This window comes from Mirounga leonina, unplaced genomic scaffold, assembly GCF_011800145.1.
Source record: "Mirounga leonina isolate KUSES-001 unplaced genomic scaffold, KU_Mleo_1.0 Mir_168, whole genome shotgun sequence".
NCBI classification, from domain to species: Eukaryota; Metazoa; Chordata; class Mammalia; order Carnivora; family Phocidae; genus Mirounga; species Mirounga leonina.
Window position 1 is genome coordinate 40,201,959 of NW_023270426.1, and position 19,021 is coordinate 40,220,979.

The window sequence follows — 19,021 nt, forward strand, 5'->3', positions numbered from 1 at the left end:
TTATGTGGGGTGTTCAAGGACAGAAGTCCTGAGGAAGCGACATCTGAAGATCTGAAGAAGGTAAGTGAGGAAACCACATCAGTATCTTGAAGAAGAGTATTCCTGACAGAAAGAAGAGCAAGTACCCAATAAGACCCTTTCTGATCTCAACTCCTGCTACAGTCTGTCATCCTACTCTAGCTGCATTTAGCCTCCCCACAGTTGTTTCGTTTGTTTTTATTGAAGAATAGTTGACATGCAATGTTATATTAGTTCCAGGCGTACAACATAGTGATCTGACAATTCTACACATTACTCAGTGCTCACCACAGTAAGTACAGTCACCATCTGTCACTTATTACAGTATTACTGACTATATTCCTTCCTATGCTACACTTTTCATTTCTGTGACTTATGTATAATGGCAAGTCTGTACCTCTTAATCCCTAAAAATATAGAACACTTCGTAAATTTGTAAATCATCCTCACACAGGCGCCATGTTAATGACTTTTGCTGTATCATTCCAATTTTAGTATGTGCTACTGAAGTGAACACTCCACAGTTTCTTAAGTGCATCAGGCACCTCAGGGCCTTTGCACTTGCTCTTCTCTCTGCCTGGAATGCTCTTCCCCCAAATATTAGCATAGGTCTCATTCTCATCTGCTTTCCCTTTTTGCTCAATGTTCCTTTTTCAGGGAGTCTGTCCACGAACACCCCATATAAAAGCGCACTCTCCCTTTCTCTTGTTTTTCTCCAAAGTACCTAATATACTTTTGCCATAAGTACTGACCCTTTTCCATGTTAGAATATAAACTGCAAAGGCAGAACTTTTTGACTTATAAAGCAGTATCTCCTTAGCTAGAACAATGCTAAAAGAGCATCTAGCTCTTGTATGTGTTCAGTAAATATTCGCTGAATAAAATATTTCCACTCTAGCACAAAATGTCCAATAGAGCTTTCTGTGATAATGGATACATTCTGTATCTGTGTGGTCTAATATGGTAGCCACTAGCTATATGTACTTGAATATACTTGAAATGCAGCTAGTGAAACTGAAAAACCAAATTTTATATTTTATTTGATTTTTAAATAATTCAAACTTAAATAGCCATATGTGGGTAATGGCTACTACATTTGACAAGGCAGTACTAGTATTATTCCCCAATGACTTAGCTTTAAATTTGTTTGATTACCAAAGCAAAACATTGCATTTTTGTATGCCCCTGTATATTCCATCTGAAAATACTCCTTTCTCCTCCACAATTCAATTTTTTTTTTAATTTTATTTATTTATTTGAGAGAGAAAGACAGAGATAGCGAGAGAGAGCACAAGCAGGGAGGAAAGGGAGAAGTAGGCCTCCAGCCGAGCAGGGAGCCCGATGCAGGGCTTGATCCCAGGACCCCGGGATCATGACCCGAGGCGAAGGCAGATGCCTAACCGACTGAGCCACCCAGGCATCCCCACAATTCAATTTTAAAAAGCAAGCCCATAATTACCCCCTTAGTTCCTTCCTTCTCTTTACAGCTAAACTTCTTAAAAGTTAAACACACTCACTTCCCAACACCCACTTACTCTTCAATTCACTGGAGGTATCTTCCTTATTATTTCCCAGACATAATACATTCAATATCTTAATTAAACTTATTATCTTGGTCCCATTATCCCTCACAAAATTCTTCCTCCTCCCCCATTAATGCATGATATCACCATCCATTCCCTTGGGCAAGAAAGAAATCCAGGCATCATGCCTGACCCTTCAAGTTACTTACATAATCAATATTATCAATCACTAAGACCTACCTATTCTACTGCTCTAAAATCTCAAGCCCATCTACCTCTCTCCATTCTCACTACTGTAGTATCATAGGCCATAAACATCTCTCAACCAGATAATTTCAGCAACCTCCTAGTAATAGGTTTTCCTGCTTCCAATTCATCTTCTACATTGAAAAGCTACCTTTCTTAACGCAAATCTGATTATTTTATTCCTACGCTAATTTTTCAATTGCTCATCACTGCCCTTGGGATAAAGTCTAAACTCTTTAACATAGCTAACAAGGTCCTGCATGATTTGGCCCTTAACTCTCCAACATTTTTTTCCTGTCATGCTCCAGCCAATACTCAAAGATCCAACTGTAGTGAACTGAGTTGTTTCAATAATGCGTCCAATTCTCACTACCAGGCATTTAACCTATGCTTCCCTCAGTGGGACAATTCACTCTCTACCCCACTCTTCTCCCTGACTAAATTTCTTCAAATCTCAATTTAGTATCTTGTATTCTGGGAAGCTTTCCCTGACTCAGCTAAATTAATGCCCCTCTTATGCAATGCTAAGGCATCCTATACTTCCCCACAAAATAAAGTTACCACACTTAAAACTGGCTTTCTTCTACGATGGATTATAAATTCCATGAAGACAAAGCCTTTTTTAAAAACTTATTTTCAGTCACTAGTGCAGTACTAGCACAGTGTAATTGCTCAATAAATATAAGAAGATGAAAAGGTTAGAAGTAAAAAGGGTAAGAATGTAAAGAGAGAAGAAAAAAATTCCATACATGTTCTGTGTGGGCCATTCCAATTCCATCTTCCACTATTTGTTCTCCTCCTTCAATGTGCTGAACGATTCCAACTAATTTTCTGGAATAATCTGAAATCTCCTCAGTGAAGGTCCGTATGCAGTGAGCCATATCTAAAATTGATGCTCGGATCTGGTTAGCTTCTGGTTCCAATACTGAATGCTAAAGTGCAACAGAATTACAGAAAAGAACTCACAGTATTGACTAATGATATAAAATGCTATTTAAATCACTCCAATGATAAAAAAAAAAAAGCATCAGCCACAAGTGGCTTTTATAAGACATTTACAAAAAGCACAAGAAAATAAATACTAATTTACCTTCATCCCAAAACTATTTATCCCCCAAAGAAATAATTTAGAATTTGGGAGTCCATTTATTGCTTAATAACAGTCCAAGATGGGGTGCCTGGGTGGCTCAGTTGGTTAAGCATTCAACTCTTGATTTCAGCTCAAGTTGTGATCTCAGGGTTGTGAGATCCAGCACCCCCATCAGGCTCCACACTGGGCATGGAGCCTGCTTAAGATTCTCTCTCTCCCTTGGGGCACCTGGGTGGCAGAGTCCGTTAAACCTCTTACTCTTGGTTTCGGCTCAGGCTGTGATTTCAGGGTTGTAGGATCAAGCCCTGCATCAAGCCCCACGTCAAGCCCTGCATCTGGCTCCATGCTCAGCACAGAGTCTGCTAAAGTTTCTCTCTCTCTCTTCCTCTGCCCCTCCCCCCAACACGTTCTCTTTCTCTAAAATAAATAAATAAATCTTAAAAAAAAGATATTCTCTCTCCCTCTCCCCCCATCACCCTCCTTCTCTCCCTCTCTCCCTCCCTCTAAAAAAAAAAGAATCCAAGAGACTCACTACTTTATAATTTCACCATAAACAGCAGTTCATCAATAGACATAAATATTGTCAACACAATCCAGTGCATTATGAAAACATGCACACAAAGAAATTTTGTTTCCTACTGGAAAGCTATTTTTCAGTGAAGAAAGAATGCTAAGGCCTCTCTGAAATTTTTGGTAGGATATTCAAAAATTAAATCTCTCATTTATTTTCATGCCAAGCTCAACTATTCATTACTGAACTCTTCTTCAATTCCTACTTGTCATAAAGAACAAAATCAATGGAAACAAATGGTAGGTTGGTAAACTAGGTAGAGTCATCCAGTCTAATTATATTCATACCTTGTGACCTTGATGTTTTCCATATTCTTTGCAGACACAGCACATAAGTGGGCTAGTTTGACAGCCTTCTTCCAGGCAAACAAACTCAATGGCATGTACCTGATGCTGAGAGCACATGGTTTTCTCATGAGGTTTATCAGCTAGAGGCACTCGTCTGTGTTTTGCTAATGTCTTTGTAGAATGAGTAACTTGAGAACACTCTGAGCACAAATGAGTTGCACATACAGTGCAATATACAGATGCAACGTGAGCTTCATCTTCATCACAACGAATGATGCTCTGATAAACAAGAAATTAATGTCTTCAAACTGAACCTCAATCATTATAACATGACAAATTTTAAAATATAAAAGCCCATAATCTTTTTTTAACTGACCAAGCTTTACATATGAAAATATGCTGGTAATTAAGTAAAAAGGTCATTTATGACTCATCTAAGAAAATATTCATTTCTATAGGTAAGTGAGAAGCTATTTCCAAAATTGATTATCAATATGTGCTATGAATTTGAGGCCAAAAATAAAACTGTTCTCATAGGTTCACAGTCAGTGTAAAGATATCTTCCATGAAAGCCCCTCATTTTATATAAAAGAAACTGAACAATACAGGCTAAAAATCTTTTTTTTTTAAAGACTAAAAAAACTGATAATAAATACATCCCCACTGCTTAATTTTTTTTTAAGATTTTATTTTTAAGTAATGTCTACACCCAATGTGGAACTTGAACTAACAACCCTGATGTCAAGAGTCCCATGCTCTACTGACTGAGACAGCCAGGTGCCCCGCGCGCCCCCCCTTCCCCCCGACACTGCTTTAAATACTATTTATCATGGTGATGTATAGAAAAGAGAGAAATGCAAATGCTATTTTGAGAAGCAGGTGTATGCACAAGAATCAGCTGCAAAGTTTTTAAAAACATAGATGCCCAGACTCTAACCTAGGAAATACTTATTCCAATAGATTGTAGTAGAAGCTTGAGCTGTGTAGTTTTTTCTAAAACTCAACAGGTGAGTTCACTGCACAATCCTGGGTGAAAAAGCACTGATTTAAGTAAATAAAAAATAAACAAATAAAACCTATGTTATATATAAGCTTTTAAATATTATTTCTAATTTCATGAGTTACTAAAAAGCACCCAGGTTGAAAACCTTTACACATCAGATAATCAAGAATGTTTTGAAACTTATGCTGAATATTAAAAGGCCATAAATGGAAAGGGAGCAATCTGGCATAAATTGTTCCAGAAATAAAAATTAGAAAACACAGCAATGGTGTTATTAAACATCACATTAAATTAAAAAAAGAACCCAAAGGTAAACATTTTTTATTTGCAATTATGAGAAGCAGGTACATGTAAAATTAAAAATTCGTATCTTCTGTTTTCCAGACATGACAAATAACTTACAAGGTCAACATTAGACAATATTCTAATGTCTTTTGAAAGATAAAAGATATAGCACATGAAAGAACTACAAAAATTTTAGAAAACAGTGCTCCCCGCAACTATATGGTCAAACAATCTTCAAAAAAGCAGGAAAGAATATCCAATGGAAAAAACACAGTCTCTTCAACAAATGGTGTTGGGAAAACTGGATAGCAACATGCAGAAGAATGAAACTGGACCACTTTCTTACACCACATACAAAAATAAATTCAAAATGGATTAAAGACCTAAATGTGAGACAGGAAACCATCAAAATCCTAGAAAAGAACATAGGCAGCAACCTCTGGAACCTCAGCCACAGCAATTTGTTGCTAGACACATCTCCAGAGGGAAGGGAAACAAAAGAGAAACTGATAAAAAGCTTTTGCACAGCAAAGGAAACAATCAACAAAATTAAAAGGCAACCAAAGGAATGGGAGAAGATATTTGCAAATGACATATCAGATAAAGGGCTAGTATCCAAAATCTATAAAGAACTTATCAAATTCAACATCCCAAAAATAAAAAAAAATCCAGTTAAGAACTGGCAGAAGACACAGACAGACATTTCTCAAAAGAAGACATATAAATGGTAAACAGACACATGAATACTCAACATCACTCATCATCAGGGAACTACAAATCAAAACCATAATGAGATACCACCTCACATCAGTCAGAATAGCCAAAAGTAACAAATCAGGAAACAACAGATGTTAGTGAGATGCAGAGGAAGGGGAACCCTTTGCATTGTTGGTGGGAATACAAACTGGGGCAGCCACTCTGCAAAACAGTATGGAGGTTCCTCAAAAAGTTAAAAATAGAAGTACCCTACAACCCAGCAATTACACTACTAGATATTTTAAGGATACAAAAATAGTAATTTGAAGGGGCACATGCACCCCAATGTTTATAGCAGCACTATCCACAATAGCCAAAATATGGAAAAAGCACAAATGTCCATCGACAGATGAATGGATAAAGATGTGGTATGTATATACAATGGAATACTACTCAGCCATAAAAAATAATGAAATTTGCAATGACATGGATGGAACTAGAGGGTATTATGCTAAGCAAAATAAATCAGTCAGAGAAAGACAAATACCATATGATTTCACTCATGTGGAATCTAAGAAACAAAAAAGATGAACATGGGGGAAGGGAAAAAATACAATAAGATAAAAACAGAGAGGGAAGCAAACTATAAGAGATGCTTAACTATAGGGAACAACCTGAGATTGCTGGAGGGGGGGTTGGGGGGGATGAGTTAATGGGTGATGGGCATTAAGGAGGGCACGTGATGTAATGAGCACTGGGTGTTCTATGCAAGTGATGAATCACTAAATTTACCCCTGAAACTAATACTACACTACATGTTAACTAACTTGAATTTAAATAAAATCTCGAAGGAAAAAAAATAAAAAGAAAACAGTGCTCCAGTTTGAAATTCAACTCAGTGATTCACTTTACATAAAGAAATCATGATTTAGGGGTGCCTGGGTGGCTCAGTTGTTAGGCAACTGCCTTCGGCTCAGGTCATGGTCCCAGGGTCCTGGGATCGAGTCCCATATCGGGCTCTCTGCTCTGCGGGAAGCCTGCTTCTCCCTCTCCCACTCCCCCTTGCTTGTGTTACCTCTCTCACTGTGTCTCTCTCTGTCAAATAAATAAATAAAATCTTAAAAAAAAAAAAAGAAATCATGATTTAATAAAAGAGAAGTAGAAATCAGGTATTTTTTTCCTTAATACTAAACCTGTTATTTTAAAGTTGATCGCCAACATCATTACTGTTATTTACTACAACTATTCTTATATCTAGTAGAGTAATATGAGCTATGTGGACAATTCTTCAAGCATTAAAAGTGTATTTTAAGGGGCGCCTGGCTGACTCAGTCCATTGAGCATGCAACTCTTGATCTCAGGGTCATGAGTCCAAGCCCCACATTGGGCATGGAGCTTACTTAATTGAAAAAATAAAAAATAAAAAAATAAAAATGTATTTTAACCTGTGTTAATGAGCTTCGTTCTAATATTTACTGGACGATCGGCCTGTTGGATAAAGAGAGTATACTTACACACAATTTAAACTTTTCATGAAGATATTTAATAGTAGTGATTCCCTCAGGAGCTACTGCTATTTTTGAAGCATTTGGCCTCTATACTACCTGGCCTCTTTCAAGGAGTTCTCTTTCTTTGTGCTGTACTATTTATTGTTGATTCACTTTTGCACTCTCTGGTTTAATTTGTAGCTTATACCTTCTTCTTACCCTTCTGTAACCTTCTTCCTCTTTGACTTTATCCTTGGGTAGAAGTAAATTACAATAAGGAAATAAGTTTATACATAAAACATACTTTGGGTATAGTATTTTCAGAGAATTCAAGTTTAAGTTTTACTGCTGTTCAGCTAGGAACATTGTTGCCTACAAAACTGTAATGTAATGAAAAGTTGTGTTTCTGGAATCCTATCTGCTGGAGCAAGTGAGGTAAGATTGTGCTTTTAACGGTAAATACTTTAAATTAAAAGAAAAAATTCATGCTCATAATATTACACCAAGTTCTATCAATACCTCTCCAGATATCCCAATGGCTTCTTCTGCAGCTCCATACTGACCAATATGTCCATTCTGCAGTCGTTCCAAAAGCTCCAATAAAGCAAAATTTTTTTTCAATCCCCAAACACCTGAATCTCCTAGAATAAATATAAAAATAAAAACTAAATCTAACAAAATGGAATATTAATCATTTTATCTCATACCTCAATAGTAATTTGTCACATATTTTAATCATTAATAATGTCTAAATCTTCAAATTCAAATTTTCCACATTATTTTTCTATGCTAGAACTACTGTCTTGTTAAAATTCTCTTTAAAAAACAAAAACTCCTCAGCATTGTAAGTAGAAACATACTTAAAGTTCTACTATTTTTCTATCATTTAACTTTATAAATCCTAGTTTGTCAATGACTTTTAATATATATTAAAACAAGTGCTTTACAGTATTTTTTACAGCAACCTACAGTAAGAAATACATTTGCCATTACAACACAGGATAACGTACATTTATTTATACATAAATGAATTTTTAAAAATATGTGTATATTTACAGCTGAAACAAAAGTTTCACACACCAGTATTCCCTCTAACAATGTGTAACACACCCACATTTTTTGTTCTATTTCTTCTTTAAAATACCTACTCAGAGCCAATTAAACTGATTTCATAACTACAAATAAGCTCTGATTCATGTTTGAAAACCACTGTATGAAACATACACTTAATCTAAAATAACTCCTCTCAGTAAAATGGAACTCGAACAGCTAAAGATAACCTTTTTCCCCATCTCTCATCTAACCTAGAAGCTGCAGCGATCAATGACTACACAAACTCCTTTTCATACAAATAAACCAAACAATTTTAAATCTTAAATACACACAATATATTTTCCTACCTAGATCTGTTACTTGTCGATCAAAAGGGCAACGGATTGCTCTTCCATGAAGAGGGAGGCGGGTAAGGCAGTCATGACAGACTGTGTGGCCACAAAGCAGAAGGCGGGGAACTTTGTCTCCTTGCAAAGAAAAGACATCTTCACAAACTCCACACTCCAGCACCTAATATTTGGAAAGGAAACATGTGCTCTTTAAATGATTTTAATAGCACACATACTTAAGGCTAAAAAAAACTCGATCTAATATATTAAATCAATCTCGTTAAATTATTCCTCCATGAAAAAGTCTAGAGTGGAAAACTTTAAATCACCTTTTATCATTTCATCTGACAGACCCCATAAAAACTACATCATAGTGAAATCTCCTTGAAATGTCAACTGTTAGGGACCAAGATAATGTTGTAAATTAACATCATCTTTATCTTTTGAAAAGTATGTCTTGATTCATTATATCTGAATCTGTATAATATGTAATTCTACCAAAGTTGGGTTCTTAAACAATTTCTCTGCAATTACATAGCCCCCAAAAGACCATCATTAATTTGAACAGAAATCATTTGAAATATGTACTAGGGTGACAGTTACCCCTTGTAAATGATCAAGAACTTGTTCAGAACAGACTGTAAGTAATATTCAAGTATTTTCTAGTATCCATTTATATTACATAATGTAAAGTTAAGAAAGCAGTCAGCTAAGACTTAAATTTCAATTCGTTGTTCTCAATTAATAAATATGCCCCTGGGTTAGAAAGTATGTTGTCTATATAATTCCAATTTCAGGCACATTACTTGCCCAAGGCCATGTGGTCAGTTAAAAGAAGTGACAAGAATCAGCATATTCTGATTCCCAAGCCCATGAAATTGTTTTATAATTAGTCAACAAACTATATTTTTACCAATGAAGCACTGTTGGTGCCTTTATCTGCCAATATATTCAAAGTGTCATACAATTTTAATTTATTTTTTAAAAATACCCACACTGAACTGTTCAATTATATCACTAACTATGTCGGCCATCCATGACCTGCTACAATCTGGCCTCCATCCCACTGCTTCCCTGCCACCCCCTTTAGACTCTATTCTCAAACTATATCAAACAATTTGTAGTTCCCAGAACATGACAAACTGTTTGTTGCCTCTTTTTTATGCTAATGCTGAGGAAATAGCTAAACACACATTTTCCTAGTAGATTCTTTTTTTAACATTAATAAACAAATTTCTAAACAACCGTATCTCCCAGTGTACCCACAGTTCATTCCAACTGAAATGACCACACTACCCTTTGGGCCATCATGCACGGATAAGTGTTCATCTTAACACCCTAAACGTGTTAATTCCATTATTGGCTTCCAGCCCGTCTTTCCCTCTTAGATCAAAAAGCCCTCAGAAACAGGGCATTACAAACAACCCAGTACTAGTGTGCTTATATAAATAAAGTCTGACAAGATTAAAAATTAAAAACAGTTCAGCCCAACCACCATCCCCCAACAAATTCACATGCAATGTAAAAAACAGAAAATCCACAGTGGAAATCAGACTTAATCCATTAAAAATTTAATACTAACTCTGTAATTAATTTGGACTTAGTGCATGAAATACAAACATCTTTCACTGTAAATTGATAATTCATAATTGGCTTGCACCCCAGTATGGTTCAAAAGAGGCTTAAATGTAACACACAACTCACAAGAAAAGACATAAAAACAGCTCTTTAAGTATCTGAAAAGATGTTCAATCTCACTCAAAACACTTTGAAATGCACTTAAACCTAAACCAATATACTTTTTTCAGATTAGATCAAACAGGTTGATAACCCTTTGTGTAACCCTTTATGTTGGTGAAGATGTGGGAAAACAGATATTCTTATACTTGCTGACTGCTGTGAAATATTTAATGACTAACATAGGCTTTATGAAAGGCAATTTGACAATACCTATCAAGAGTTTACATAGCTTAGTAATTCTATTTCCAGGAATTTATCTGACAAATATATCACACATGTGTGTCAAGATCTCTATGTTACTCCTTACAGCACCATTTGCACTTGCAAATGATTGGAAACAAAATAAATAGGTAGCAATACAGACTGGGAAATAAACTATAGTATACTCATGTACTGCAAAACCATGTGGTTTGTTGAGAAAAAGGAAGTTTCTTATGTACACATACAGAATGATTTCATATGAATAAAGCAAAGTGAAAAATACATAGAATATTTAGCTTTTGCATAAAACTGGGGAAAGAGAACATACATTTGTATGTATATTTTTATACAGGCATACTATCTTTCTAGCAGGATACACAGGAAACTGATTACACTGGAATAGTGGCTCCCTATGAGGAAGGAAAATAGATGGGAAAAGTTACACATAAATTGTATTATACACAAACACTTAAATGTATCCTACATTTTTAAAAAAGGCAGGACAGAAGTTTCATTTAAATGGTCTCACTTAAATATCAGATTCATTCAATACAGAAAAGATATAACAGAATTAGATATAAAATAAATGCAACATTCTTATAATGTCCTCATTTCTGTAACACCATAATTATGACCCTAAACTCCAAACAATCAAATTAAATTTCAGTCCATTCATATCTTTTACCTCTGACCCCATAATTACACAAGATAAAAGAACTTAAGTTGCTACTACAGGTTTTTTCAAAAAGCACTAATAACATACCACAGATTATTATAAACTAAACACGGGTCCAAAAATAAACTTACTAGACTATTTCGTATCAACTCCGTAAACAAAAGAGTAAGAAATTCTTTCTTCAGTATTTATGAACACAAACTGTGGCTAACAGCACAAGGAATTAAACCCTAAATAAGAAAAAAGCTCTTAATTTTATCAACTTCACAAATATGCCAAAGAGAGCTTCAAACTTATTACATGTAAACCAAATTTTAATAAACCAAACCATATTTTATTTAAGTTTTTAATTTATTTTTTTAGTAATCTCTACCCCCAACATGAGGCTCAAACTCACGACCCTGAAATCAAGAGTAGCGCACTCCTCCAACAGAGACAGCCAGGCACCCTAACCAGACCATATTTTAAATGGACTAAGAAGACTCACTCTTCAAAAGAAACTTTCCTGATTCTTTTTTTTTTCTGACTTTTTTTTAAAGATTTTATTTATTAGTCAGAGAGAGAGAGAGAGCTCACGCACAAGTAGGGGGAGCGGCAGGCAGAGGAAGAGGGAGAAGCAGGCTCCCCGCTGAGCAGAGAGCCCCATGCAGGGCTGGATCCCAGGATCCTGGGATCATGACCTGAGCCAAAGGCAGACGTTTAACCAACTGAGCCACCCAGGTGTACCTTTCTGACTTTTTTGAACGTAAATAATTTCATAATATCAGATTTTTGACTTTGAGTTTTCTAATGAAAAAACCCTCATTATCAACTTGTTCATTATTTTACCTTTTAGCATTATATACTTCAACTTTCACCCTCCAATGAATAATTTCTGCTTTCATCTATGAAAATGACAGAGTTGTTTTTTTAATTTATGCCACCACCCTCCTTACAAATTATGGCATAAGGATCTTGCCAAACAGGACTACCCTACTGCACAACTGAGGCACATTTTACATGTGAAGATAAAAACAAAGTGAACCTCTAAATATCAAACTCTGTGCTGTAACAAATTTGAGTAATACAAGGCTTTTGTATATTTTTTGAGATTTTAAGACAACTAGGGTAACAAAAGTAGATACAGCAATAATATCCATTCTAATAACAACTTCTTGATTCAATCTAAATCACAAAATAATCTTTAGGTGTTCTCTACTTAGGTAAAGCACAATTTAATAAATAAAACCTCAACCATGTAACATGCCTAATAACAGGGCTCCTCTTTATCTCAGATATGCTGTGTACCTTCAGAATAACTTCAATATAAAAAGGCCAGATGAGTCAAAAGCCATCAATAATTGATAATATACCTGTGAGCAGAAATGTAGGATTTGTTGTCATATAAAACCAACACTAAGTGAAAAATCACAGGTGCCTATTACCCAAGATCTTAAAATAACTTCAGATATTATCTGGTATAGTGGTTCTCAACCTTGGTTGCACATTAAAATCACTTCTGGGAATGTTTAAAAAATATAGTGATGTCAAGTTAATCAGAACTTGGGGAGAAGGAACGTTATCAGTAGGGTTTTTTTTTTTTTTTAAGTCCTCAGTTACTCTAAATATGTAGCCAGTAATGAGAATTACCCATAACTCAGATTACAACAATCCTGAAAGTTATTCTACAAACCGATGAGATCAGTTCTCCCTTGCAGATCTTCCATATGCATATAGTGGAAGGGAAATGTGAATCCCACATATTTCAATTGATTTGTTAGTAAATACATTTTGAAGCATTTAAGCATGGTAGAATTTCAAACCTGAAGCATAGGGCAATTCGTATATCCTAACGTTAATGTTCAGCCATGCTGCTGCAGGGACACTTCTCAAAAGTGTTGACAGACTATACTAATAAAAGAGGAGGGGGCAGATCAGCCATTACTACATGTCTGGTTACAGAAGTAGTGCAATAATGAAAACCAGATTTTAAAGGCAGTCAACCCTGGATCCATGACACACTGTGTTAACGTAAACCTGAGTTTCTTCACCTGCCAAATGGTAATTATCATATACCTCATAAGTAGGTATCAACGAGGTAAAATACTTAACATAATACCTTGCGATAACAATGGCTCAACTGAATAAAAAATAAACTAATGCCTGTTAAGCTTAACAAAAAGGAGAGGACCTAAGCAAAGACCGGTCAAAGTCAGTCTCACAGGCCCATAAGCTCTTTTCACAAATGTCCCCATCGGCCAAGTAGAGGACTGGTATGAGCGGAAGACGAAGCAACTCCAAGCCCGAAGAGAGAAAAATCGCGGAGGGGATGGCATGGCTTGTAAAGCCGAGAGGGGCGCAAAGGCCCAAAGAAGACGGCCCGGGCGCGGCCGCCAGACCTCAGGGATGAACCGAAGGGAGGCCGATGGTGGAGAACAGATCACGCGATGTCCCTCACCTTCACTACGGCCGTCCCTCGGCTGCCCTGACGGCCACTGTCTAGTCCCGCTCCAGGCTTGTTTACAATCAGGGTTGCCATCCTACGAGGAGCGGTGCCGCAGAAAGAGCCGTCACGGCCTTCAGCTGAGGGGCGGGGTCGAGCCACCTACCCAGAGCCCTCGGCGTTCGCCGCCGGCGCACAGGCGCAGTAAGACGCGGAGCGCCGCTGGGTGGACCTCTGGGCTCCTCCTCCTGCCAGTCACTGGCTCTTTGGCTACACAGCCTTGTATATATGAGCGCTTTGCTATTTATATTGGTATTATCCGGGAGTCTGCAACTGAGGGCAGGAACAAAATTAAAGGAAAAAAGAAGGGCTAAAGCAAGAAGTAAATTTTCGGGGTGAAACTCCCGCTTCAGTAACGATCTCTTCCTAATTGCCGAATAGACGTGGGAGCAAAGGGGAACTACATCTCCCTGCATGCAATGCGGTTTTGTTTAAACTACAAATCCCAGCATGCAAAATCCGTTTCTTTTACTCCGCATTGTACGGATCTGGGAAGCTACGTATTGTCACCGAGGAGTGGTTTCTTGAAGTCATGATGTGTGACTGTGGTTTGAAAATAGGGAAGTATGTATGTATAGGTCTCTAAGAAGCAAGAGATGGCTTTGGTAAAAAGAAGCCGTTGAGTCCGTAAAGGACGGTGCTAAGAAGAGAATTTACGGCATCACCAGCGCAGAGAGCCTGTTGGGAGTGATTTGATCTTCCCGAACGTCCGCTTTTCTTTTTTCTTCCGGGCTGCATTGAACCTCGTCAGCTGCCGTAGGCAGTGGGTCGAAAGTGCCGGTCAAAATGGAAGTGAATCCCCCCAAACAGGAGCACCTGCTGGCCCTGAAAGGTAAACTTTTACGAACCTGGCTCCCTTTAGTCTGTTCTCCTCTTCTCTCACTAATTCTCGAAGCCTTTGCCACATAGATCTGGTCCCTGGGATGTAGGCCTCGTTTTTCTTAAACACTGTTAGTGCCTGTCCTCCTGCTCTGTCCTTTGGCGCCGAGTGTAAGGAAGCAATTTCTTCTCTTTGCTTTTTAGGTTTGACAGCCTTCCTCTAGAATGGAATAGATACCTGGCAAATCACTCATTGTGTGATATGCTGCAGTTACCAGACTGGTTTTAGCCGCGGAAGCTAAGGTCCCTACCTTACCCGGGGAGAGCCCAGTGAACCAAGATGATTTACAATAGGCATCTACAGTGATTTTTCCTTGTCTATTGTGCCTTCATGTGGCACTGATAAAGTTACTAGGCTTCAGCTTCATCTGTAAAGTTAGTCTAGTATTGCAGTAAGCAGTGCCAAGGATTTAGAAATACATCGTACAACAACGTATAGTTTAGATTTGTTAAAACTTCAGTTTACTTCAAAGTTGTGGATATGGGAAAATTAATGCCAACTTTCGTTTTCTGCACACAGCAAAAATTTTTAATAAGTTTGATGATTTAATTATATCATTATTTGGGGGAAAACCAACAGGGCAGAGTTTTTCTGGAATTCTTATTGTTTTCTGAAAACCTTTTATTTAAAATGCTTTCAGCTTTATTTCATCTGTTTTCTACTTCCACGAACGCGCTTCTTCTTTCTTGGATGCTGTACTGTGTGGTTACCAGTAACTTCTTGGACTGAGCTGAGAAAAGGCTCAAGAGGCATTTGAATTCGGTTACACTGCACTTACCTTCCTTGTGGCATCCATTTTGAGGGACCCTTATCCCCTCTCCAGTTATGATGTAGGCATCACACATTCCAGAAGCTTAACAGTCCCATCTGTAACATAAAATCATATACTGATAGCTGAATTTAATAGGGTTGTCTCTGATCATAGAACTAAAAAACAATATTAAGTAATACAGCAACAGGACCTGTAAGCTTAGCCTGAGCAAATGAGCTAGACTAAAATGGGTTCTTCTGGAGAAAAAGGAAAAGTAACTGTCACGTTTTTTCTTAATCTTACATCAAGTATGTGGAATAGATTTTACTTAATATCTATCAGAAATTTAAGAAACTTTTTCAGGGTCACAAAGCTAGTAAGTGATTGGAGGCAGTATTTCAACACAAGGCCTTCCTCCCTCTTTCCAAGACTCCTTATTGCCTCCTAATGAAGGAAACAGCATTTTCAGAGAACATTCTCTCATCAGTTATTTTGATGGGAATTTGGAACAGTTCTCTTAGCTCCTAGGTATGATTTTATGCAAGCTGGAAGCTATTAAACACATTCCAGTGATGTGGAAGCTAATTGCCATTGGGTATTTTTAGTTTTCTATTTTTCTTTATTTTCTGAAATAGAAGATAACCTGGGAGACTATTTTAGTGGCCTAAAAGGATAAGTCCTTTGAAATTCACGGATAATTTCAGTTTTATTAAAGCTCTTTGGTACCATTGTCCCCCCTTGTTAAACAAGAATTTTCACAAGCTTTGGGGCACCTGCCTGGCTCAGTCGGTGGAGCATGTGACTCTTGATCTTGGGGGGGTGAGTTCAAGCCTCACATTGGGTGTAGGGATTTCTTTAAAAAAATAAAATTATTAAAAAATTTTTCACAGATTTTAATTGTACTGATTGTTGGATGCCAAATATATCAATTTATGTGGTAATTTAAGTTTACTTTCTTATCTATAAATTATTAAGGAGCTCTCAGAACTTCATCATCCTCGGAGTACGACATTGACTACGTTCAAAAAATGAAAGAATTCTCAGTGCTATATCTTACAATGTGAAAGTGTAAGAAAGAGGAAAGAAAACATAAAAGCATTATTAATGCTTTTAAGAACATGCTCTCTATGTTTAGATTCATATTAAAATTATGGATGTTAAGGATCACAGTCATTTATGAATTTAAGTTGTCAAATCTGTTAATGGACGTTAACAGTAGGTGAAAAGAATCATTATGAGATTAATTACTTCTGACTCTTCAGAATCAGTGGTCAAATGAGTATTGTGACATCATGACAGGAGTCCCCGTCCATGGTCATTCTAGCAATGGGAGAACCCCTTCAAAAAGTTCTCTAATGATTTGGGGGAGAAGAGATACAACCTCTCATTTTTTTTCCTACAGGAATTAGGATTTGAAAGAGTCTGCATTATGGCTCGTGCGGCTTTGGACTTGGTTAGGGAGCCTAACTATATGCTGGAACTTATTATCAATGACTTCATTTGGGGCAACTTGAAGACTTCTTTGCTCTAAGAGGGGAAAAAAAAAAAAAAATAGGGAAGGTCTAGCCTTCTTGGTCCTCCTCCAAAGTGGAATTCAGTAGCCATGGTACTAAGGTCTTGATACTGTGAAATGCCCCCATTTATACAAAGGAGACTTCCTCACAAACCCATTCCTAGCCTGGTTAAAATCAGAGTTAAACTATTTTCATGTTACTAGTGTTTACTACTGCAAATGAAATAAAATCATTAAGTACTCTGTATATTTGGCAGAATTCATATAATTTTAAAGTATAAAATTATTTTTCTCAAGGCATTAAAAATTACAATGATTTTCATTGTCCTCAATTCAGATGTCTCAAATTTTTAAGTATTTCTACATTTTTGTTATCTTCAAATGAATCTAGTATTCTAAGAATCACTAATTTACCCTTTGTTTCTTTTATAGTCTTAATATTATTTACCTAATATATTAGTAACAATAGTTCCAAATCCTTTATATCTGTTGAGTTAGACTTGTTGACTCCTAGCAGTTTTAGGCTAGAAGTGATCTTATAAGGCATCTAATCAGATCCCTTATTTTGGTGAGATAAAGCATTTCCAGTTTTGTGGATTACATTCGCATTTACCAATAGCACTTGGTAAAATATCATATTGGGATTGGTTTTGTTTTTTCTTTTTCCCTATTTGCGTGTAGGCTATCCCTACCATATCTTACTCTTTGCAATACTTCCACTTTAGGTCCTGTTTCCCTCTGATTTGGAAAGAGAGTCTTATAATTATAAATTACATTCTAGTGCTGAGGAGCGCATCTAAGAAATGTTTTCTTCATTAAGAGTAACTGGATTACTGCAGAATGACTACAGAAGTAATATTACATTATCGACCATATGAGAATGATCCCACACAACTGCCAAAAATCGCAGAGAAAGCAATTCAAGACTTTCCTACACGTCCGCTATCGAGATTTATTCCTTGGTGTTTGCATGATGGGTCCAAACTTCCACTCAAACCTAAAAGATCACCACCTGTGATTTCTGAAGAGGCAGCTGAAGATGTGAAACCGTACCTAACCATTTCAGAACGTGATGTTAAATCACAGAGTTACGATTGCACAGTAGATCTTTTGGAATTTCAACCTAATTTAAAAAAAAGGAAGCACTTAATCCGGTCACACTCACTGAATGAACAGACTAATTCTGGAACTCTAGATAAACATTCAGAAAAGGGAAGACAGCACAAGAAGAGGTTTTGGAGTGTTTCACTTCCCAACAGTAATTGTACTGAAAATATTTTTCCTTTGTCTAAAAAATTGCAAGATAGTTTAAAGGCACTGAATTTGCATTCACTTTATAGAGCAAGATGGACTATAGAGCATGCTATTTGTAACAACCAAACTCTGGAAGACATTTGGGCAAAACTCAATCAAATCATCAGGCACAATGAACTTCCATCTTGTAATGCTACATTTCAGAGACACTTAGGCCAAATATGGGTGTTCTGTGATATTACGTACTGTGAATATGTGGGAAGTCTTCTTAAAGGAAGGTTAGCTCTTGCTGGGAAAATGAATTTATTCGTGCATAAATATGGTGTTATTTTTAGTATGTAATGAATTTCACTGATTGTTAAAGAGAAGAATATTCTGAATGAACTGAGTATGATCTGAAATAATGAGATCGGGGCGCCTGGGTGGCTCAGTCGTTAAGCGTCTGTCTTTGGCTCAGGTCATGATCCCAGGGTCCTGGGATCGAGCCCCACATCAGGCTCCCTGCTCAGCGGGAAGCCTGCTTCTCCCTCTCCCACTCCCTCTGCTTGTGTTCCCTCTCTCGCTGTCAGATAAATAAATAAAATCTTTAAAAAAAAAAAAACTTATGAAATAATGAGATCAATCAATTTTTATGGGATTTTAACTTTTTAACTTGACCCCTCACTAAGATAGCCTATTCATTCTTAATATTGTAAAAAAAAAAAAAAAAAAATTGTGTGGTGACTTGTATACAGTTGTTTTCCAGAAATAAATGGCCATCAGTTGAGTTCCTAGACATGTCTATTAACTCAAGAGCTTTCTGGGTTATACTTTTAGTAGTCTTCTAAAGGAATCATGCTAAGTTGTTATTTATACTGAGTTTAGAGATAAAATGTTCTATCCCTTTTGTTCTGTTTTTCAGTGGTTGAATTAGATAGTGCAGTGAATTACAGTGAA

The 19,021-nt window shown here is 36.7% G+C and overlaps 3 protein-coding genes and 1 non-coding gene across 11 annotated transcripts in view; 2 read left to right on the forward strand and 2 right to left on the reverse strand.

The window, feature by feature from the left end:
* The window catches only part of TRIM23 (tripartite motif containing 23), a 33,074-nt gene extending 19,285 nt beyond the window's left edge, over positions 1–13,789 (reverse strand). Inside the window, exons 1-5 of one of the 4 annotated variants that reach the window (XM_035014526.1) lie at positions 13,643–13,789; positions 8,607–8,769; positions 7,726–7,847; positions 3,835–4,014; positions 2,537–2,719 (exon numbers count right to left, since the gene is read on the reverse strand). In XM_035014526.1, coding sequence (XP_034870417.1) covers positions 2,537–2,719; positions 3,835–4,014; positions 7,726–7,847; positions 8,607–8,769; positions 13,643–13,723 — 729 coding nt within the window. In that variant the 5' untranslated portion in view covers positions 13,724–13,789. Of the gene's footprint in view, positions 1–2,536; positions 2,720–3,735; positions 4,015–7,164; positions 7,208–7,725; positions 7,848–8,606; positions 8,770–13,642 lie in introns of those variants that run through there. The other 3 variants (XM_035014525.1, XM_035014527.1, XM_035014529.1) reach the window with 3 other exon arrangements.
* On the reverse strand, positions 428–533 carry LOC118017210. The gene has a single exon (XR_004681076.1). It is a non-coding gene; the product is annotated as a U6 spliceosomal RNA (small nuclear RNA).
* A 607-nt stretch (positions 13,790–14,396) lies between the features above and the next one.
* On the forward strand, positions 14,397–18,567 carry SHLD3 (shieldin complex subunit 3). Of its 2 annotated transcripts, none has more exons than XM_035014542.1 (2): positions 14,397–14,519; positions 17,613–18,567. In XM_035014542.1, the coding sequence occupies exon 2, from the start codon at positions 17,672–17,674 to the stop codon at positions 18,425–18,427; it is 756 nt and encodes a 251-aa protein (XP_034870433.1). In that variant the 5' UTR covers positions 14,397–14,519; positions 17,613–17,671; the 3' UTR covers positions 18,428–18,567. The 2 variants fall into 2 exon arrangements, with proteins under 2 accessions (XP_034870433.1, XP_034870432.1); XM_035014541.1 differs by having other exon boundaries at positions 14,435–14,519; positions 17,557–18,567.
* TRAPPC13 (trafficking protein particle complex 13) overlaps positions 14,437–19,021 on the forward strand; it is a 38,328-nt gene continuing 33,743 nt past the window's right edge. For 2 of the 4 annotated variants that reach the window (XM_035014530.1, XM_035014531.1), the window contains exon 1: positions 14,437–14,519. In XM_035014530.1, the coding sequence (XP_034870421.1) occupies positions 14,474–14,519 (46 nt within the window). In that variant the 5' untranslated portion in view covers positions 14,437–14,473. Of the gene's footprint in view, positions 14,520–18,320; positions 18,364–19,021 lie in introns of those variants that run through there. The other 2 variants (XM_035014533.1, XM_035014532.1) reach the window with 2 other exon arrangements.